Below are 22103 nucleotides of genomic sequence, written 5' to 3' on the forward strand. Positions count from 1 at the left end.
CGTATGTGTATTTCTTTCGAACGTGTGAAGTTTCTATGATCAGTTGAAATTGGAAAATATTACGAATCTAGAATTTTACTTTAATATCGAGTTTTACGGTAAACTCAACGGTAAAATCAGCGATTTTTGTACAACTGTACTTTATTTTTATTTATTATTAAATAATACATTTCTAAGTTATAAAAAGTTGAAAATTAATTTCTAAATATAACATTCTTGAGAAGTTAAAATTTATAATATAAATTTAATTGATAAGAAAGCTCAGTTTAATTATTTTGCTACAGATAAATTTTATTTATGCAAAAATTTATTTATTTGTACTTTTATTACAAGATTTCTAATGTTCCAAACAGATATTTGTTAATGAAAAATTAACTGCAAAGTTGTTAAATTATTTAATCTTCAAACTCGAGATGTTAACAATATAGACGATCACGTGTACAACATCTAATTTATTATATGTTACATTTTTAATATCGGAGAGAAATAAGATAAGGAAAAACGTTCGTGCAGACGGCAAATTGTCCTCTCATACGTCACACTGCGGTGAGCGCAAACTTCATTTTCGCGAGTCCCTTTGTTGTGCACCCGCTATCTCGCTATCTCGTCATCGATATTCTCGCGGAGCACACACCTGTACCCTGCTTGCGAAATTACGATCGACCATAATGCAATTTTGGCGTTGAGGTACACGCCAAATTGATTCTGTGCCGCACACGGCGCAGCTTTCCGCTCGTGTCCGCCTCGCTTAATGCAGTGACGGACTTCCGTCCTCGAATTGGCCAGCGAGTTCGCCAATAATTACAATAGAATTCGATGGTTAACGAAATTTCAAATACTCAAGGTTACTAAGCAGAGAGAAGATTAAAAAAAAAAATAGAGAACTAGAATCTTATACTTACAAATTACATACTTTGTTTACTGATGAACTTTTCAGTCACTTTAATTTTTTAAAAGTTTTGGAAACTGTCAATTTTTCTTAAGTGTCTAATTAGAAAGTTATTTATTTGTTTGATGAAAAATTTACAAGCTTTTTCGTAACGCAGGATATTAAAATGAATACAAATTAGGTAAAACTGTCAAAAGCGGGTAACTCTGCTGGCGTCTTCGTCCTCCTGATCTTCCCGATACTCCTCGTCGTTTTCGTCTTCGTCCTCGTCCTCCTCGTTGATCCTTTCTGTCCTCGCTATATTTATTGGGCTAGCATATCTTATAGGATACATTTCGTGATGTGGTTTAGTGATAGGTGACAAATTATGTCTATTACAAGTGCTTTTTATATTGCTGTTTTCTCCCAAAACTATCCTCTGCGATCTATAGATTTTTGGCTGCGTGTAAATGACGTCATTTGGTGCCACTTCAAGATTTCTTAGAGACTGGAAATTTACAAGAATGTCAAAAATAACTTTCGCGCTTTTATACACATAAATTAGAAAAATTTTCACGTAATTTGATCATTAACATGAAACATAAATCGCATATTTTATTCATTTGTTGCGCATGTTACAACAAAAATAACGTTTTATCTAGAATTTTCTTATTATTCTTATTATTTATCTATGTAGAGACATAGTTAATTAAATCTGGACTTCTATAGAAATTGAAATAGACTTTCACAGTCTAATTATTTACCTCTTTGTTCTCAATGCGTGTTCGCGGCGCGACGTGAGCACTGTCGATCTCCTTCATTTCCGTTTGAAATCCGTAATTACTGTAGCCAGGCATTTCGCGGTGATTCGCACTTCTCCATCGATCGTGGTATTTCGAGCCCGGGCTTGGATTGCCGTAATAATCCAAACATGTCGGTGGCGTTCGTGGAACTTGACTTTCATGAGCAGGATAAACGTTATCGTAGGAGTAACGTGACTGGAAATTGAGCTTTTTTATTATTCATAAAAAAATTAAATTGTTTTTAACATATTGAATTATTTCTCTCTACAATATAAATTAAATAAAACATTTCTTCAATTATTAATTAAATTTTAGCAACTAATAATGCAAATTATTAGAATCACAAAATTAATATTTTAAATTAGTTTCTATTAAAATTGATTTCTTAAAAATATTAATAATCAGATACGTGCAGCATTCTGACCTGTCTGATGATCGTGTTGACAATCGAATCGGGTGATATATCGATGGGATCGAATCTTTGTCCGGGGTTTTTGCTTCTAAGGGGATGCGTGGTCATATAATAAACTCTTGGTATTAAGACACCGAAGATAATTGAGTAAGCTGTGCCGATTGTGCCGAAGGAGACAATCGTGTCACGATTCTCCGGCTGCATTAATACAAAGCAAATCAGCCATATCGCCCATACTACCAGCAAGCTGATGGCAGTGCCGAAGAAAAATTTCCCCTCGCGATAGTTGCGTTGTACCTGCGTGATGAAGCAGCAAGCGACGAACAGCGCAAGCAATAAAAACATGTCGTATCCTGAAAACAAAGTTTGAATTTTATTTAGAGAGATTGATGAAGTTGATTTAAGCAAAAGGAAAAAGAAATTTAATTTGTATGTAAGAAGCAAAAGAAAATAAATTAAATCATGTAAAATTTCCAGGCAGAAATAATGCCAAAATAATTTATATACGAAACTATGATCTTTAAATCGCAGCTTACTTACGAAAATTATTACTAACGTACCTAATAATGCAAGAAAGATAGGGCTTCTGACGATAACGGCTGATTCCGTGGTATTCAGAACGAAATATATAATCGACATCGCGACTTGCACGCCGCACATAAAGAACGTCATGAGACTCTGCAGATATCCGTTAATATGAGCGATGAAAACATCGCCCGAGGACAAGGCTAGAAAGAGTGCTCTCGAGAGCATGATCGAGAACGTGAGGCCGAATGCGAGAGTAGTCAGCAGAATCTTACGAGCATTGAGATTCTCCGTGCCGAAATAATCGTCCGTCATGCAGAAGGGCAGCGTTGTTAGCAAGGTAAACATGTTGGCCAGGATGAGGACAATCGTGAGGGTCGGATTGCCGTCGAGCATCTCGTCGGTCGCGAAACGGCGGACAATAAAGATCACGATGACGCAGCACGCGAGCGTACCGCACACAATAGCGATCAGGAAAATAGGAACGTAGACGGTGTTCTTGAGGACGCTTCTGCCGGTGACGTCTGCTGAAACGTAGAATTGATCTCTTCGATACGTATATATTGTCTCTTTGGAAAGCTGCGCATTATATGAAAACAATCTGATCATTTGAATCAATCGAAGCAATCGAGTTGATTTCCTTCAATTATGCAAGCAATAGAATGCGAGCATACAATTTTGATTTCAAGAGATCGCGATGAAGTAAATTTAACAAATAAAAAGAAATTTATGAAAATTTAAGAAACTTAAATTCTATGGTAGAAATCTTATGAAAATTTTATTCGTGTCTAATGCATCGCACATTATTATTGGCAGCAATTATATTTATGTTATTTATCTTACTTTTGTCTTTCGCAATAACAGGCGTGTCGGAGCGCCCACGAAAATTCGTGCAGTTCTCGCAATTCCCAACGAGATTGCCCAAGCAGAGCCCTGGCATTTCGGATATTATTCTCTCCGGATGAACGCGCAACTTAGACATTTCAATTTTGTAGAAAGCGACATTGACGAGCCCGTGCTGCGTCTTCGTGGCGACGACGTATTTTACCGAGTGCGATTTCGGTTGTATGTGCAGAGCCTTGTAGACATCGGAATCACGAATTTCACGCCTCGATTCTGGATGAAACTGTGACGCGACACAACTCTCCTCGTCATCGATAGACCAGTTTCCTTTCTGAATGTCCTGGAGAACGTCTGCTAGTTCGACAACGGCTCCGCCGATACCGATGAGATACGGAGAGTAGTTTGCGAAATTTGTAGTGTTCTCTAGAAATTCGTCCATGTTTGAGAATTCGCCGAAATCGGAGAAAGGAGTTTCCGGTTTGATGATGTACGATCCGGATGGTATAAGATCTAGAAAGTTTAAGATGTTGTCGGCGTTAAAAGATTAATGTTTCTCGTGTGCTAATTTCAGTGTAAGATTTATGATTAGCGTTCAAGTAATAACATAATAATTTATAAATATAATACTTGTTACATATTTATAAATATAATAAAAATTTTTAATTATTAGAAAAAAAAAATTTAAGATATGAATAAATTTTTTCTCGACATGCGTTTTGCTCCAAAATTAAAACTTATTGTCGCGTGATTTGAAATTTGCGTATATTAATTTAATGACCTTAGCAACATCAGTTGACCTTAATTGCAATTTAACTGTCTCGTTGTTTAATCTTAGTTTTAATTCTAGACAGAAACAAAGGATCGCTTAAACTAAGGTTAAAGTTAAGCGACGTTGGTGAAACTGCCTCTTAACTCTCAACTACTACGATTAAACTTGGGTAATGTAACTACTGTTACGAGCTCGAAACTACAATATTTATTTAAATGGCGTAGTTTAGGTGAAATCAACATCTAGCAACTCTTGTCTCTTACCGCAAATAAATAGTCACTGATAAAGTGCGGTAAGAAATATGAAGGTGCCGCAAAAATATTCTTCTTTTAACAAAATGACATTTTATTTTATAAAATAAAAGCGCACGAGGAATAAATTGTCCTTTGTAATTTTTTTTCATCGTTCGTAGACGCCTAAAATTACTTACCATCAATGTCCGGATTATCGAGCGGCAACAGAAGCCACGTCTTCTTGGAATCCTTCGATTTCTCGCTCTCTCGTAGCCATTGTTGTATGTCACTTCCATCGCCGATCGCGATTATCACTGCTTCCGTGACGTTCGTGTCCTTATTATCGTTGACATGCTTGTCATGTCGCTTTACGCATACACCGGCATTTCTAGTGATCTTCAGGAAACGATCGAGAATGTGGTTCGCATTGGCGAGCACTAGATCGACGATCTCGTGCCTTGTGCTTAGGTAGTGCGCTAAAATGTCAATTGTAGGCTCCGTGAAATTCCGTTCCCCGTAGGTGTTAATAAGCAAACCGCCGTAATAGCGTAGGGAATCCACTGTAGGACCATACTGGAACGGCACCAGTACGCCCATCTCATAGTCCGGTGCGCAATTTCGCTCGACCGCTGTTCGCAAAGCCTGCCTGAACACCGTAATCCCATCTTGACACGTGTCGAGGAATCTTAATCCTGTGTAAGAGATGCGTTAATTTATGAGAATTTATGCCTCAAGGATCGCCTCAACCAAAAATATTTATGCAAATAATTACTACAGATATACTTGAAATGACACATTCTCGAAAATATTTCACAATCAATAGTTTATATGTTTATTTAATTCGAATTTTATTTAAAATATTTTGATACAATGAATAACTTATTATGTTAGTCATTGCTTGCAATTTTTTAAAACGATTTTTAAATAATTACTTAGACGCATATTTATAATTATTTACAATTATCTCTGTTTGTCATTGCATAGTACAGTAAATTGTTTGACAAATGGATAACGGAAAGTTTACTTTGCTCACCCAATTTCACACCCGGTACGTAGTCATATTTGTTCAAAGTCCGCACTACATGTAGCGCCGTTGATATTTGTTGGAGACCCTTAACTGATGATATGTTGCAATACTGTCCATAATTGGCGTCCACGAAGACTAATTAAATATCAATAATTAATTAAATATCAATAATTATTAATGAGAATGTAAAACTTGTTTATTTCTCTATTTACACGTGTAAAAATATTCAATTAAAATTTATAAAATATTTTTAGATTTTTTAAGAAAACAATTTTGATTGCAAATAATGTATAACGTTATTTACACAGCATACATAATTAAAAATTTAGTAAAATACGCTGTAATTAGATAACCAATTCTATTCTAAGCATAAATCATGTATAGTAGCTTTTAGATTTAGATCAAATTGATTGGAATAAATTGACGGCTTACCGGTTAAAATAGCATCACCCGTGGTCTCCAATATCGTGCTGTTTTTAGAGCACACGATTTGCTCGTCCGTAGTCAAAGTTAACGGAACCACACTCAGCAAAAACGAAGCCTTGAGCAGCATATCATTTGCCATCGTTTAATTAATCGTAGAACATGATTAAATAATCTCTAACATTTTTTTTGTTTTAACTTTTATTTTATACGCTTATAGTCTTCATCAATAATATTATTTCGAAGACTTGTAGAATACATATCGCATTAGTTCATTACTTATTTATTTAACATTACGAAGATTAGAAGCAAAAAGAGATAATGGTGAGATTATATAATTCTTTACATCGCTGTTTGATATTATTTCTATTATTTCTCTTATCTTAATAACATCTTAATAACAATTCTATTACTTCTGTAATTAGCCGATTAGTGATCGGTATTCAGCATTCAATCTTGGATGACGTCATGTCAGTGCGATAAGCATCGTTTTGCATGAAGGGCATTCTTCACGAAAATTTTATTTACCCTTCCAGTCATCAATTTTGATTGAATATTCAGTCGCGTGTCAAGCATCACTTTGGTCTTTGACAATCGGCACGAAACACGCGTCAACCCTCTTTAGCTTTGCTGCTCCAATTTTTATGATTATAGACGTACGTCAGGGTCTATTTTACTCTTGGTGAAGAACTTGCCACTTTAGTCGCAAGCATCGATTTTCCCACGGATAATTTCGTTGTTCTGAAAAACTCTACTCCACCAGCGTAATTTTTGTTCGTGATTGACTGTCCTTGAAGAGTTCTATCGCCCCGAAAAGTTTCACCATTTCTGAATAATTGTATCTCACAAATAATGTTTGTTAATGAACAAACATCTTAACATTAACGTCTTTTGTTGCTTCACAAAATTTTCCTTCGAATAATTTTCATCCTTAGCAGTTCGTCGTGACGATCGCATTACGCATTTCTTTTCTGTCTGCGATGTGCGAGGTTAAGAGTCGCCGCGGTACTGCGTTTAACACGACCAATGGAAGCCATATCTCTGTCGGGTCGCCCCTATGTATATATTTTTTAAACGAATTATATGGTTACGTTGCTACTAAACACAATATGCAATTGACATTCGATGTATGTTTTTTGACATGCGAAATGCTGCCGCGTGAAAATAGGTTTTTTGTTTATACAAAACTGAAATATACATCGGTGTATAAAGGATATTTTTTATTATTGGTATTTTTTGATCGATTCCAATATTCGGAACAAAATAAATTTTTGCAAGTCCGTTTTTCACGATACCGCACCTTTGCGATCGTGAGTTTAATCCTTTTAATAAAAAAAGAGTTAAACTTGAATTATGAAGCGAATGTTATAATACGCCATCATAAACATTTCAAGATAGTCTGCCATTTATTCAACAGATTAATGTAAAGTTTAATTTCTTTAATAGAAAGAAAGATTAAACTTAATAAAAATATAAAATAAAAGAGGTAAATTATAAGATATTATAAAATTGATATTACTTCGCAATAATCTTACATTTCTTAGTATACCTTTTCTCTTTGCATTTTACGTAATCAGTTAGCAAAGATTTAAAACTAATTAACTATTAAATATTTTTACAAAAAATCTTTCTTTCATTAATTTTGAGTGTATTAAAAATGTATTTTGTTTTTTTTTGGGGGGTAGATAATAACTTTGTAGAGGCAAAATTCGAAAACTTTAATTATAATTTTGCCTGCTGGACAGATGTGAGATTTATTTTACAAGCCTGAAGAATTAGTTATAATCGGATACATGCTTCGTCAATCTTTAAAGAAGGATTATATAGCCAACATCGTAAATAATAAAACATTACTTTTAGTCAGATATAATCCCTAATCCTCAAAAATAGAGGTATTATATAACTTGTATATACATGAGCACGAACAGCATAAACTTTTCAATACTAAAGAAGAGATTTATTTTATTACTTTTATTACCAACAATAATCGCACTTTCATATGCCAATATTTTAATCTGCAGCATCTAATTTTTACATATAACTCGCGAGTGTTTGTAAACTGTTAGTGACAATCTATTATACAATATCAAATTGTAAAATCTACTAAATTCAAAGTTATCGCAGCCATATATGTGTTCATCCGGGTGCGAGCTTTTTAATTTGGCTGCACTCGTAAACCTTTGTAACAAATTCGACGGTAACACTGGGACACCCTGTACGTAGAAACGAGATTAGCCGTTCTAGCTATAGATACAGATATGCTTGTGTAGGAACACACACCTGCGAGCAGGTAGCAGATAGCCTACGGTAACATCCAACATAGTGCTCGAGCGTGACGTAGCGTATCTCTATTCTAGGCTCGGTCTATAGAGCAAGTTTGAACCCCTGATAGTCATTTTCCTAGGAGTCATAATTAACGTCGTGCACACGCGAGATTAGGCAATCTCTTGGGAGGGCGTTATCGGAAGCGTCGGAAAACCGTCGCTTCGAGCCCTTCGCCGAGGTGGAGGAGGAGGAAACGCTTCTGAAAATTCGTCTATTCGTTTAGGAGACATTAGAGACCAGTCGTGGCCGCGGAAATCTAGAGCGACCGGTAGTTTCACACATAGTGCGGTTTGTCTATAAATAGTAAGCGTCTATAAATAACGTCCTAGAGTCCAAAACTTGAGATTCCGTACGCGGCCGGCATGCAAGCCGAGGAGGTGGTCGGCCGGCCGGTCGGCTGGCTCACAGCAGCTTCGATCTTCACACTCGGTTGCTTCTCGCTAGGCGCGCGCAGGTCTATATAGCTAAGCCACGTTAGTAATTACCCGGGCTAGGGTCGCTCCACCGTGCTCTGTAATTATCCGAAAAGTCGCGTGAATGGAGACGATAGGATCTGGAAAGCCGAGTGCGGAAACCGGGATTTCAATAGCATGAAAGATGTCTCTTCGAAGATTCATTGTCGTCTATCGTCATATGGTAATGTCAAGTCTAGTTTTAATAAGATTAATTGTGAAAAAAATTATATAAAGTAACAAAGAAACAGAAACTATAGGTATACAAATTATAAAATATAAAGAATTGACAATTAATTGATAAAAGGAATTAAATTATGACTTTTAACTCTGAAAAAAAATCTTTATTATATTTAAATAGAGTTCTGGCAGTGTATAGAGATAATAGAAATAGATTAAGAGTAGACATTTATTTCCATTGCCTTTATTTCGCATATTAGTTTATATTTAAATTTATAATTCCTCTACACATATTTTTTATAACAATTTTAAAATTGGCATAAAAATTTTTTTTTATTTGTTTTAAAAATTGCAATTTTTTAATTTGATACAATATACCTACATGTATATCGCATCTTGATTGAAACCTGTTCAAATTTATTCGCGAATCTATATATCTATGTTAGGAAATTATATTATTGAATTCATAAGGTCGCAATATGTCGCTTCTCGTTTATCGCACTCAGTATGCGAATGAGCCGACATTAATCTCACCCCGTGAATTGTCTGCGGCTAGAAAAATCCCCGCAATCGTGCGCATTGTGTCAAGGACGTCCCATTATGCAACTGTGGACAGTTGCAAAAGTTTCCGTATAAAGCAAACGGCAGATCGCCGCATTGTTATCGAACGACATCTCGCCAACTTTAAATTCAGGATTCACCGCGACCTGGAAACAAGAAAACTCGTCTTCATGAAAATTCTTTGAAGTCGAAGTTCGCAATACTCGCAATTTTACGAGAAAAGGAGGAAGAGAAAGAGAGACCCTTCTCCTTGCATTTATGAAAATAACTTTATTATTCGCGCGTATACCTTGAACGTGTAATGTCCTGGCTCGAGCTCGGAGATGTCCACCCACTGGCAGTCGATATTGTGCTTGTAAATGTCACTGCAATTAACGGAAATACCTTGGTCTCCGTAATTGGCGCATTTGTACCTGAAACAGTAACAACGTTTCAAACAATTAATGAGTTCGCGAGTAATCGTGATTACGAAATGTTGAATTTATAAAATGAACGAAATTAAATACAGAAATAGCGTGTTACGTATGAAAAAAATTCACGTGTATCGAGCAACGAAAAAAGGATTCACGTGTATCACATGTTATCAGAATTTTTACCTAGGTTGAACACCGGGTATACATTGATTGTCTTCCAGGCAGAAGGACGCCTTATGGCCTTCGGCGACTTTATTGCCGTTCGAATCGATTACATCGAAAGTGGCGAACACTTCCATCGAGTGATAATGCCTGCGAAAAGAAAATAATACAGTCGATATTTTATTCTATCGACAACTTAATATTTCAAATAATTAATAAACGTTTCAATTGAAATTTACTTAAAAAATATACATTTTTCCATTTAGTTTTACACTAGTTAAAACTTCTTACTTTCCTATAATAATTTTTCACAAATTTATGCTTTATCATAATAATTTTAATTAGAACCACATTTATTTTAATCTTTGTTAGAGATTTTTACAAGAACAATCAGTCATGTTTTTACTAATTTACTTGTACTATTAATTTTTTTATGTTTTTTTCTCATGATTCACCAAATTTGTGCTTTGAGTCAGCTAACAAAGTATTCATGAATATCAAGTTCATATCGACGGTATGATTTATTAATAGCGATAACGACACAATCCGTTATCACCTCGATCTCCCGTCATTATTATCGATCGAATCGCATTTACATGTGACACATGTGCCATTCCCACAAGTGTTTGGGCACGGAGGGACGGAAATCCGCAGTGCCCGCGTTCAAGATCCTCGCCGTGAAGCGCAACAGTCGCCTCGTTTCTAGATGCCAATTTTCGGATTCCCGTTGCACTTTGTAGGCCTGCGATGCCACGCAATTTTCTTCCATCGCGCACTGCAGCCAATAGAGCTGACGATCCTCTAGATGCGCCGTGCGCATCAGCTCGAGATGATCGAACACGAGATCGGCTATTTCGCGACGACACACCACCCCCGCTATGTTTTCCGCCGTCCCTGAAACCGCAATCAGGTTATTTCGCGTTAATTTTCGCGATATTGTACGACGAATATAGTAAACGGGCTCGAATCTCGCACTCGTTCTGCAAGACGATTATGTATTTTCTTTCTCTCTCTCTTTTTCTCTCATGGCATTTCTTATTTTAGCATAACGTTGGCATTTACTATGCGCGCGATATATTCAAGAAATACTGTACTGGAGACGAGGTAAAGCTGAAACAAGATTTTCCACTGGCAGATTTGCATAAGAAATAGATCATGACAAAGCTTGAAAGAAGCTTTACTTCTGTTTTGTTTACAGATTTACATTTTCTTCCGATATAACTGATTTCTTATGCGATCTAATAGCAAAATTTGGCTATCGCGAATTTTTCTTACTTTTTTTTGTATTCATAGAATATTTTCTCTACATTTTAAAAACTGTAATATTTTTACTAATTCTTACGAACAAATATTTTTCTGTTTTATCCGACAAACGAGATGAATATTATTTATCATCATAATTTTTTTACCTGGACAGTCTATTATCTTGTCATGTAAACACTCTGCTAGATTTCCTTCGTTTCCCCGACACTGTATACCACTAATCGACATCAGTGTCGGTTCCCCGTTGTTGAAAAAGTTAGTTTGCACCGCATCTGAGGCATAGCCGAGGCCCAATTGACGGCAAACCACATTGGCCTCAAGAATAGACCAACTGTCGCCGCAAATGACACTCCAATCTGAAATCAAATAACCGTCGCGAACTTTATATGCTTGAGAGGTTCAGAGAGATATTACATTCATAATTTTTCTTAAAAATCTCATTTAAGTAGAAAGAAGAATTTGTGTACAAAAGTGTTTAGAAGATTTAGAAGAAATATTAGTAGAAATTTAGAAGAGACTACAATTTAGATTTTATCTTTGATTTTTATTCGATTTTAGCAATTTAATAAAATTCAATAAAGCTGTTAAAAAGCGTTGTAATTTGCGGAGAAAATATTTGAGGGTAAAGTAGCAGTGTTGTAATTTGCGGAGAAAACATTTGCATACATAACATTTTATAATTGTACAAACTTTCCTTATCTCTTTGAAAAATATTTTAAGTTTTATTATTTTAAAGTTTTAAAGATTATTGGAAATAATTATAATGAATTCTCCATGTTATTATACTCAAAGACACATTTATTACCTGCATTGCCCAATTTAATTTCCACTCGGCCTTCGGAATGTACGCGTCCTCCGGATAATCGTAACGCCGTTCCTTGTTGATATGTGTCCTTTATTCTGGCTTTTGGTGGTGATCTCTCCGGTTGGACCGGTGACAGTGATGCTTTTGCTTTCTCATCGTGCGCGCAAATGACGCCGGCCGCTTCGTTGCTGCCACAGTCGGAGATGCCCCATCCGTCAAAACGGCATTTCGCGAGTTCGTTTTCAGTCCCGTCGCAGTAAACGTTGTCCATCCAGTATCTTCCTTCGAGACATTTTTAATGTAAAAAATTGCACGCTTGCATTCCGCAATCTAATCTAACTGTTGACTGAGAAAATAATGAAATGCTTGAATAAGTAGCAAAATAAAATATAATATAGATAATACTATTATATTCGGAGTAGATAACATCATATAATACTTTGCCGATTTCATGAAATAAAAATCAACGCAATACATTAAAAATACGGCACATGTTTCGGCATGTTTTCGGCATGTTACGACACATAAATTGGAATAAATGAACAACTTGTTAAAACGAATGTGTCGCTTCTCTCGACAGTACATGGCGATTCTTGCACTCGATCGTGAAAGACGACAGATTAAGATGAAAAAACAATAATATCTCGTCTCACTTCTGGCCTGACCAAAGTGGCCGTACGTTGTCGCTTTAATTGCACCGTTGAAGCCTAATTGCCTGCAAACCACACTGGCCTCCAAGTCGTCCCATTCGTCGTCGCATATACTGCCCCACTTCCCGTCGTGAAGTATTTCCACGTTTCCTGCATATAGCAATAAAATCTTATGCTTACGCTTTTCCTGTTGCGGCGACTCGACGCGATAAAAAGGAAGAAAAGGATTGATTTATAAGTTCCTGACTTATTAACGGAAACCGTTTATTATCAAGTCAGCGATAACGAAAACTATTAAATACAAGGTGAAGTTAATCGAATATTTAACATATTATTAAAATGGATGCGAAAAATTTCCATTATTATATGCACATGAATGTGTAATTTGGATAAGATGTAAATTTTATACTTAATATATTAGATTACTTCATATAGTAATTAAACTTAATTTTATTTCGAATGACGAAAGCCAATTGGGGAAATAATGCCTTCTATTTTTTACATATATTTACATTGATAAAAATTAAAGAAACAAACGTTAAATTAATATTTCTTACGTATATTTATATCGAAAGAAACAATTTCTTTGATAATATGTTGATTATTCTCAATGATTTCTAAAATCCTAACGCATTGAATTAGTATTGATCCCTTTAACTATAATCAAACTGTAATCAAGTTAGTCAGAAGCCGTAGTATATCGAGATTCATTGCATATCCTCGACTCAATAAAACTCAGGAAAAATCCCGCGGAAACGTCTTACGATATAAAGCGAAAAGTGGAGGTGGCCGGCTGGTATCGCGGATCGTGATCCTATTTTACGGTGACTATGTTATCTAGTGATTCTCGGTATTGCGTATACGCATACACGGACACGTGACGTACGCAACGCGCTAACACATGGTTGTTGACATAAATCTTCCTCGAGTTGACCCCTTTTTAATCGTCATCATGCGCTCGCGACTTGCACAACCGCGCGATAAAACTCGCATCTCCCTCTTTATCCCCGCGGGGGAGGAGAGAGAGAGAGAGAGAGAGAGAGATTTATAACCCGTTTATATTGCAGTTGCGCTTTATCGCGGGGAAAATATCAACCCTGAGCGAGTCGAGCTTCGCGCTTTTATCCCGGTCGGATTTACGAGACGGACGCGTCGCGACACGCCCGTCGTTTATGCGGCATACCGGTCGCGGCTCGTCGTCGACTACGTGATCGATACACTCGCTGCATCGGTCCGTCGCGGTAAGAAGATCGAGAGGATGCTACGCGTAATTGATCGTCGCGCCAATTGATCCGATTGAACAATAAAGTTCCCTTGTTCCGCGTACGTCACAATAAACTCCGAGTGTGCTTCCTCAACACACGTAACTTTATACGACACAGGATGCTTCATCTGATGAAACTTTAATGAGATTCCTCTGCTGTCGTCGGTTCTTATTATTATTATATTTCTTAATTAACGCTTAATTAATTTTGAATAAATACGCTAAATAAATAAAGACGCTACTTAGCAATCTTAAATATTCTCTAAGGAAAGAGTTTAAATTTTAAATTGAATGATATCTTTTTTAGCATTATATATTTTTTCAGAATATTTTAAAAAGAAATTGAGTTATAACTGAAGTATCGGAATTACCTTCGTGATCGCCATTTTCGCCTCCTGTTAGCCTTAGCGCTCCCTCCTCTTTTTTCAGCTTTCGGAAATCCTTCTTTAGTTTCCTGACTATCTTGTTACGATTATTAGTCCTAGTATCATTATTGCTCGTGCACAATTCAGATAATAGCACTATAAAGCTAAATGCGATCCCTATTCGTTGTAATTGCCATCTCATGTTTCTTGCGTTATAAAGATATTCCTTATCACAAGAGTATCATATGCACCTGTAACACGTTATACAAGATTAAAAATTACAAACGATTGATATTTTTCTTTCATCAATAATTTATTTAAACAGAATTTTAATGCAATATTCAGCTTTATTACATTATCTCATGAAAACTAAGATAGCATATGAAAAAATATTTATACTTAGAAAATAATTATGCTAGAAAATATTGACCGGAAAAAATTCTTCGACAAAATTTGTACATATAATTCTTTTATGCTTACGATGGTCGCCACTGCGTACACTCGTACACGTCTACGTCCATGTTGTTCGATATTGTATATATTTGAACACAATGAGTTATGCGCGAGCACTCACAGTTTAATTACACTCTTTCCGGATTGTTTTCTGGTTATAAATTCTCAGAAAATCGCACACGCGATTTTGCATATGATTCCGCGAGCTACTGATCGTGCAGCACGCCACGCGATGCGCACGCTTCTTGACTCGTAAGGCACACACCGCGCCGACTTATAAGATCATCGGCAGTCCAGATGGCGGATCGCCTTTTTTACCGCATCGTCAATCTCTTCCTGAACGATTCGTTGCTGACCGTAGCCCCGATGACCCGTTTAAACCAACTGTTGACGCGATTAGAATAGCCATGATGATATCCGACCTCTGACGGAAGATGGAACTTCGAGAAGATCTCTTCTTTCTCTCGGTTTTCTCTCGCTTTGTAATCTTCCTTCTCCTGTTCTTGCTTTGACATTCGATCTTTTCACCGCAAAGAGGAATGGCGAGACACCAAAACTATCTTAAAAATCTCTATTAGGTTATTTAGGTAAATTATTAAATAAAACGATGAATATATAGCAATTAATTTTCCAAAATATAAAAAATATAGAAAATATCTTTTATGATAATAAACGATCATAAATTTGAGATGCAATTTTATCGAAATTAAAACATTAGAAAAATTGAAAAAGGCACGTGAATATTATTTTTCTTTGCTTTAAAAATCTATCAGATTTTATTTTGGAGGGAAAGGTCAGCGCTGCTTATTATTCGAGACGTTTTTTTAGAGTTTCCTCGATCCATTGCGCGTTTACTCGCGTGGGCGGAAGCTGTGGTTTGCTCTTGAAAAATTTACACCAGATTGGCCCGGCTTCGGCCGACCTTCTCTGATTCTGCGGATGAATAATGCGATCCACCGCGATGATTGATACTAGCGTGCGCGTGGTTCGAATCGGCCGTTTATAACGTTTCGGCTCTCGAGCGTTGCGGAAACGCGCGGCATATTGTTTCGTCGTGCTCATAGATAGGAATCAACTAGTTTAACCCTCAATTACTACGGTTAAATTTCGGCAACTATGAGAAATGACGAGGTCACTTTAACCTCAATAATTAATAACGCTAATGTCACCTGGAAAGTCACTTTAACTTTCATTACTTACCTTCGCAAAAGAAAGCGTTATATATTTACGAAGGCTGTAAAGAAAAAAGACAAGCATAATAAGATCTAATGACTCAGGCAGGCGCTTACTCTGATAATCTTTGCGAAATATCTTGAAGCAGGTTTGACCTCGTTATAGTACTTGAAGGCCAGGGTTTATATATCTCTATTGCAGCAGCTTTTCAATTGGAACATTTCATACACGGTAATTTATCACTCCCTGTGAATTTATCATCACTATGTTGAAGAGCATTAAAGTTTTATAAAAAATAAGAAAATAAAGTAGAATAAGATAGTGCAGTAATTTATAAAATTACAGAATTATTAATATTGATTATTTTATATTCAATATTAACTAAATATCTCTCTTGCACTCGCAAAATCTAATATTTAATTTTATCCACTACTGTTAACATTAATTAGCACAGTAATTAAGACATTAATTAAGACACCAAAGTCTAATGTTATATATCTTAATATTACACTATAATTTAAATTTATATATTAATTTATTGTATACATTACATTAAATTAATAATTTTTATTTATTATTTATTATTATTTTCTATTTCTTAAGAATTTTTTTCTTAAATATTAAATGTTACATATTTAATTTTACGGGTCAAAAACGTAGCTGGTATCAAATGCTCTTATCGTATGCGTTTCTTCATTATCAGTAGGTAGTCTTGATAATACGCGCGTCGCAAGAAAATGCATACATAAGCGCGTTCGCGTACTTTTCTCGATTCTTTGCTGTGATGAATCAGAGTTCGAGTGTCATCATTCCTCCGAAAATAGAGAGAAAGGAGGGATAGGAAGCTCGATCTTCAGAAAGAGTAGTTTGGAAAGCCTCCGACAAGACACGGTTCTCGTCATTCGATACGTCGGTCCCGTATCATTCGTAGTCACATTGCGCAACTATCTCATTGGAGATCGCACGTTTATATTTTACCAAGTGGAACGCCGGCGTGGAGAAGCCGATAAAAATTCACCGCTGCGCTAGTCGGCCTAATTAAATCGTATTTACGTCACTGCAGTGTTCTTGTTGTATAATTTAAATGACCATCGCCGTGTACGAGCGCGCTGTGCGCACCGCTAACATTTAGATTAACAATAATCGTCTTATGCTTGATGTAATGCGATTAAACAGAATTAAATATATTCGTTTGAGTAGAATTTGTTTGTTGAAGACTTCGTTTATTGCCGACTTGTTATTACGAATTATTATTTATTTTCGATTTATTGTGAATTTAACACTCTCATACTTTGTTTAAATTGTGATTATTATTTCTTAAGAGTTTTTTTTTTATTATATTTATATATTAATTTTTTTATTGATTACTTTTTGATTGAATATAAAAATGAAAGAATATCATCACTCATAGAACATAATACTTCAAACGCTTCCAACTCGGAAGCGTGTGTCTGAACTTTTTCTCTATCTCCGTTCTCCGATTGATCGTGACCTCATCATCGCGGCGGGCTGGTATAAAGAAATTCATATAATTCATGTAACAGGCCGCACTTTTGACACGCTTCATTCCGTGATGTAATCGTGCGGATGAATGCGTGGCGAAGCAATTATCGCGTACTATTAGCGAAAACGGCCTACGGCTAAATTCTTGACATACTTCGGTCTTGAGATACCTTTAATGCCGAGGGATAAAGGGACTGGAGGAGTTATCTGTCTGTAAACGATTTCTTGCTACGTGCTATTAAAAGAATAAACTATTTTTCTCATTCTCGCCGAATTAGAAAGCACGATAGTTCGTTGATATTTGTTTGTTTCAAATTTTTTCAACGAAAAATAGTTAATTGTGTACAACGAGGGTATAAAAAAAATTCTTTTATATATAAGCGAGTTAATAAAATTAATAGTTTTTATATTAATAATTTACGCATTATTAATAATTTAATCTGTAGTATGAATTATTTTTAATTGCAATCAGAAAAATATTCTATAGTTAAAAATTTAGTTTGAAAATATCGGATTTTTGTGCTATCTAAATACACAATATCGAATAATATTGAATTCAAAATTATACGAGAACATGAGCACAAATCAATATTGTATGCTAAAACAAATATTATTTTTAATAATTAAAATAATAAAAAAAAATATTTTTGTGGTCTAATATAAATTTCTCTTTAATTGCTAATAAGTTATGCAAAGATAAAGAAGTCGTTGAAATAAAATTAAGAAGGAATATTACGTTTTTTTAAATTATATTTTTTTACATCTTTATTTCTGGCGAGATAATGAAATTTTTATATATATCAGTCATATATTTCTTCGTTTTTTTCTACTAATACTCGGTAACATTAGGGTTAAATTATTTATTATTTGCCGAATTCAGACAGATGAAAAAGTATCACGTCTATGAATAAATAAAAGTTTACTAGGCGTTTCCTAACTGAATTATTAATATCCAATCGATACAGACACGAACCTTTTTGGCTGGCGATACATGCGATGTATATGTATGTGTATGTGTATGTGAACATCGGGTTAATGTAACAAAGAGTTGAATATGGAGAAGCGAAAGTGGAGCGCTTTTTTTGTCGCGGTCTCAACGACAATGGACATCATAAATCCTGATCATGTGTGCAACGACATGAGCAGGTGTGGATGCAGCGATCGACGTTCACCTTTCGACCGCAAGCGCAGGTCTCATCGATGCACTCGATTAAGCACGCAGTGTCGTTGAACAGCTCGTCGTCGTTCAATTTGTCCACCTGATAAGTACGCTTAATTTAATAATTGTGCCTTCCTCGTCGCGTTCGATTGTCACGATCGAAGAAATTATGCCGATTAATTAAATAGAACGACTCTAGAAATTCTTAAACAGAAGCAACTAATTTACGGAAATTACTTTTTAGTAATTATTTAAATTGAAATTTGTTTAGAATTATAAATATTAATCTTTATAAAATAAGAGAGTAAAAGGATGATATAAAAGAGTAAAAGAGAGATATAAAAGAGATTTATTTATGTACGTCGTTTTAAAGTGCGTTTAAATTGAAATTGTACGCAGTTGAAGAGTTGTTCAAAAATTGAATTTTGAAGTGGTTACACTTTACATGGTTGAGCAGGAACTTGTAATTTATTTCGTTGCATAAATCTCTCTTACGCGCGTTTACATAAAATATAGTCCCAATAATTCATAAAAATATATAGCATCTGTCGAGACGCTTTTTAAGTGCAAATATATCACTTTTATGAGTCGTGTAATATTTATTCATTGTCGAACATTTGTGCGCAAAAACGAGTCTAGACATTAAATATAATGTTTATTATACCGAATCATCTATAATCGCGCTGATATCGCAACATACGAATAATCTTTCGAAGAAGTTTGCTCGTTACGCCTGGAATCTACCGAGAAACTTCAAGAAAGATCTTGATTCCTTCCGGACATTCCAAGCGCTGTTTATCTTACAAACACTCTTTGCTTTGCATTTTTTACATGCTGTTGCAGCCCTCAATAGCTGCTATTATTAGTTCTATAAAGTTTTATATAAAGTTTTTTTGGTACACATAATGATAATTATCATATTGTAAAAACAAATATTATTACTGTTATCATTTTTTCTATAGAATATTCGAATTTTTACAAATGGTGCATGCGTTTTAATAATTATTCTCAATATTTTAACATTATATAATTATAAATATTATTAACACAAAAGTAATATCATTATTAGTATATGCTATAATGAACCAAAGAACTCTAATTATTACGAGTTTTATCCAAGTTAAAGTTTTAAAAATTTGATTAGAAAAGTATTATATTTCATACAGCAAGGAACTATATAATAAATAAAATTGTTCTCTTTTTGTGCATATTTATATCTCGCGCGTAAACCGGCGGCGGGCAATGGTGACCACGCGGCCGCACCGGCGGTCGATACGAGGACGAGTCTAGGGACTCTACCACGCCCAATCGCAGCCGTCGCATACCGAGCGCGTCTCACTCGCGCCCGCGTGAGTGAAGACGCGTCGCCTTCTTTCCGCGAGGATACGAGGAGCGCGCCGCGTTTTCATCCCCACCACCTAACCTCTCATTCGTCGCGGGAGCATCGCGCCTCGCCGCGGAGCGGCACGCCAGTCAGTCGGTTTTTATCCATCGCGCGAAGTGGTGTGTGGCGGTTTGGCGCGAGAGAGCGACAGAGCGGGTTTACGCGATCGGACACACACAGTGACGAACCCACCGTCGTGTCTCGCAAAGGCGTGCATTTCGGTAATTTGCAGTTGCGACGACGTTCATAGTGTCGCCGTACGCTCAGTAAAACCGCGTCGCGTCTGCGTCTTGACCGGAAGGAAGGAAGGTAAGCAGACGCGTCTTCGTTCTCTCAGAGGGGGGAAGAAGGAGCGCGCCTCGTGGACCCCCGTGCGTTGGATCGTGGCCGCGAGACCGGAGGCGCACGGCGCGCAGTCGGCCATTGTGCTTTCTTCGTGTCGCCGATACAACTGCGCGGTGCTCTGCTGTCAGTCGGTGTGCTCTGTGTCGGCCTGCACCGGGTGAAGTCTGCAGGAGCAGAAGATAGTACGCGCACGCTGTAAGCCGATCACCGGCTACTACTACCGGGAGTCGTTGCCATTCTTTGACACAATCTTCTCCCGTCATCGTCATCATCTCCCTCGCCGCCGTTTTCTCCCACGGTCAGCAGCACCGGGGTAAGTGAGACAAACAGACGATGCACGTTTACGCCCGTCCTCGCGTTTTTCGCGCTTCTACGAAGCGGAGCGCGACGCGACACTCGGTCGGTAACGTGATGCCCGGGGCCCCTCTCGCTCTTCTTCCGCTCCTTCACTGATGCTTCTTCGGTTCTTTCTCTTTTCGCTTTAATGACACACGCTCCTTCGGGTCACACCGGGTCACGTTTCTCCGTTTTACTTCGAATCGAAAGTCAACGGCCGGCGTGACAGATCTCACGAGCCGGCGTCGAGGAGGCGAAGGCCGGCGAGAGCGAGAGAGAGAAAGAGAGGGAAGGGAAAACGAAAGCTCACGTTTCGATCACGAGCGCGACTCCCGGAGTGAGTACTCCCGCGTTTTCCGTGACGCACGCACGGAGGTTGGTCCCCAAGTTCACGGTTGTCGAGAACAGGTGCTTTTTTTCTTTTTCTCGGTTTCTTTTCGTTTTCCCGAGAAATGAGAAACGGGAGTATTGCGTATTAATGTTTTTGTAACGTTGATGCCGTCGCAGAGTCTGAATATATTAACCCGCGGATCACCTGATCGTCAATCGCGTGCAGGATATCAGATTCATTCGGAGAATTCCGTTTTTACGCTCTTAATAGAGGGTTTTGAGGGACGAGTAGTAGGATAGTGTTTTGTCTCGAGCGATGTAAACAAAGCGATCGCGATTGTAACGTAAACAGTCAGTAGTAAAAGAAGATGTGAACGGATCCAGCGCTCATTGTGCAAGAGTAAGTTATTTAATACATTATGAAATTAATTTTTAAATTGTGTGTATGAATTTAATTATATTAATTTACTTAAATAATATCATAAAAGCAATTTTGATGCATTGGATACCGAATATACATAAAGAAATTTGTCCTTATTTATTTTAATTTTTCTACATTAATATTCGATCCATTTTGTATTGATTCTTTCTATTTATTGAAAATTTCAAACAAATTTGATAAAAATTCGCTTAAAGATGAATGATATAATAATTCTTTAAATCTAAATAGTTTTGCAAGTGAAACAATTCATTGAAATTGAAAGGTTTACTATCGTAATACTTTCTAGAAGACATCAATATAGTGTTCTAAAATTATAGATATTATTCTTTATATTATATATTTTTTTCCTGTCAATTTAAAGGTTCTTTTTATAAAAACATCAAGAGAAATTATCGTTTATTGCATCCTCTCAATTTTTAACATTGCATTTTGTAATTAAGCTTCAGATTAAAATTCTATTAAAATCCATCTGAAATAAATTAAAAAATAAAATTTGATGCTTTTTTTATCTTTATTTTGATTTTATTCCAATATTAATTACTTAAATCTCTCGATATTTTAATTGAGGAAAAGTCAATATCAAATTGGTTATGAAATTTTCAGAGGTACATACAAAATGAATAAACATCCACCTC

General features: G+C 36.3%; 3 protein-coding genes across 12 annotated transcripts in view; 1 reads left to right on the forward strand and 2 right to left on the reverse strand.

The window, feature by feature from the left end:
- Gprk2 (G protein-coupled receptor kinase 2) overlaps positions 1-22103 on the forward strand; it is an 87492-nt gene that overhangs the window by 5500 nt on the left and 59889 nt on the right. For 4 of the 6 annotated variants that reach the window (XR_010890035.1, XR_010890033.1, XR_001100832.2 and 1 more), the window contains exon 1: positions 19929-20673. The exons of 1 other annotated variant lie outside the window; for it this stretch is intronic. The gene's annotated coding sequence lies outside the window, so the exon portion shown is untranslated. Of the gene's footprint in view, positions 1-19928; positions 20674-21034; positions 21427-22103 lie in introns of those variants that run through there. One more of the 6 variants, XR_001100834.2, reaches the window with a different exon arrangement.
- Positions 989-6938, reverse strand: boss (bride of sevenless). Of its 4 annotated transcripts, XM_067354281.1 has the most exons (9): positions 5913-6938; positions 5487-5615; positions 4651-5145; positions 3452-3961; positions 2884-3135; positions 2644-2811; positions 2096-2436; positions 1633-1866; positions 989-1376 (listed from the first exon to the last, which is right to left on the reverse strand). In XM_067354281.1, exons 1-9 carry the CDS (start codon positions 6043-6045, stop codon positions 1080-1082), a joined length of 2559 nt encoding a protein of 852 aa, XP_067210382.1. In that variant the 5' UTR covers positions 6046-6938; the 3' UTR covers positions 989-1079. The 4 variants fall into 4 exon arrangements, with proteins under 4 accessions (XP_067210382.1, XP_012222884.2, XP_067210383.1 ...); XM_012367461.2 differs by having other exon boundaries at positions 2644-3132; XM_067354282.1 differs by lacking the exon at positions 2644-2811.
- On the reverse strand, positions 9089-15345 carry Loxl2 (Lysyl oxidase-like 2). 2 transcript variants are annotated; one of them, XM_012367463.2, is made up of 9 exons: positions 14824-15345; positions 14350-14594; positions 12718-12864; positions 12065-12346; positions 11406-11615; positions 10593-10890; positions 10018-10146; positions 9711-9834; positions 9089-9567 (listed from the first exon to the last, which is right to left on the reverse strand). In XM_012367463.2, the coding sequence occupies exons 2-9, from the start codon at positions 14543-14545 to the stop codon at positions 9445-9447; spliced, it is 1509 nt and encodes a 502-aa protein (XP_012222886.1). In that variant the 5' UTR covers positions 14546-14594; positions 14824-15345; the 3' UTR covers positions 9089-9444. The 2 variants fall into 2 exon arrangements, with proteins under 2 accessions (XP_012222886.1, XP_067210394.1); XM_067354293.1 differs by lacking the exon at positions 14824-15345 and adding an exon at positions 14774-14789.

Source organism: Linepithema humile, chromosome 4 (genome assembly GCF_040581485.1).
Source record: "Linepithema humile isolate Giens D197 chromosome 4, Lhum_UNIL_v1.0, whole genome shotgun sequence".
NCBI lineage: Eukaryota > Metazoa > Arthropoda > Insecta > Hymenoptera > Formicidae > Linepithema > Linepithema humile.

What these genes read in the sequence shown, in the direction of transcription:
- boss (XM_012367460.2), bottom strand. Translation starts at nt 6,045, where the DNA reads ATGGCAAATGATATGCTGCTCAAGGCTTCGTTTTTGCTGAGTGTGGTT. An exon ending in CGTACCGGGTGTGAAATTGG is followed by an intron (nt 5,146 to 5,486) that starts GTGAGCAAAGTA and finishes TCTCTTACACAG; the next exon opens with GATTAAGATTCCTCGACACG. An exon ending in CGATAATCCGGACATTGATG is followed by an intron (nt 3,962 to 4,650) that starts GTAAGTAATTTT and finishes TAAACTTTCTAG; the next exon opens with ATCTTATACCATCCGGATCG.
- Loxl2 (XM_012367463.2), bottom strand. Translation starts at nt 14,545, where the DNA reads ATGAGATGGCAATTACAACGAATAGGGATCGCATTTAGCTTTATAGTG. An exon ending in AATTAAATTGGGCAATGCAG is followed by an intron (nt 11,616 to 12,064) that starts GTAATAAATGTG and finishes ATTTGATTTCAG; the next exon opens with ATTGGAGTGTCATTTGCGGC. An exon ending in CAGGACATTACACGTTCAAG is followed by an intron (nt 9,568 to 9,710) that starts GTATACGCGCGA and finishes TCTTGTTTCCAG; the next exon opens with GTCGCGGTGAATCCTGAATT.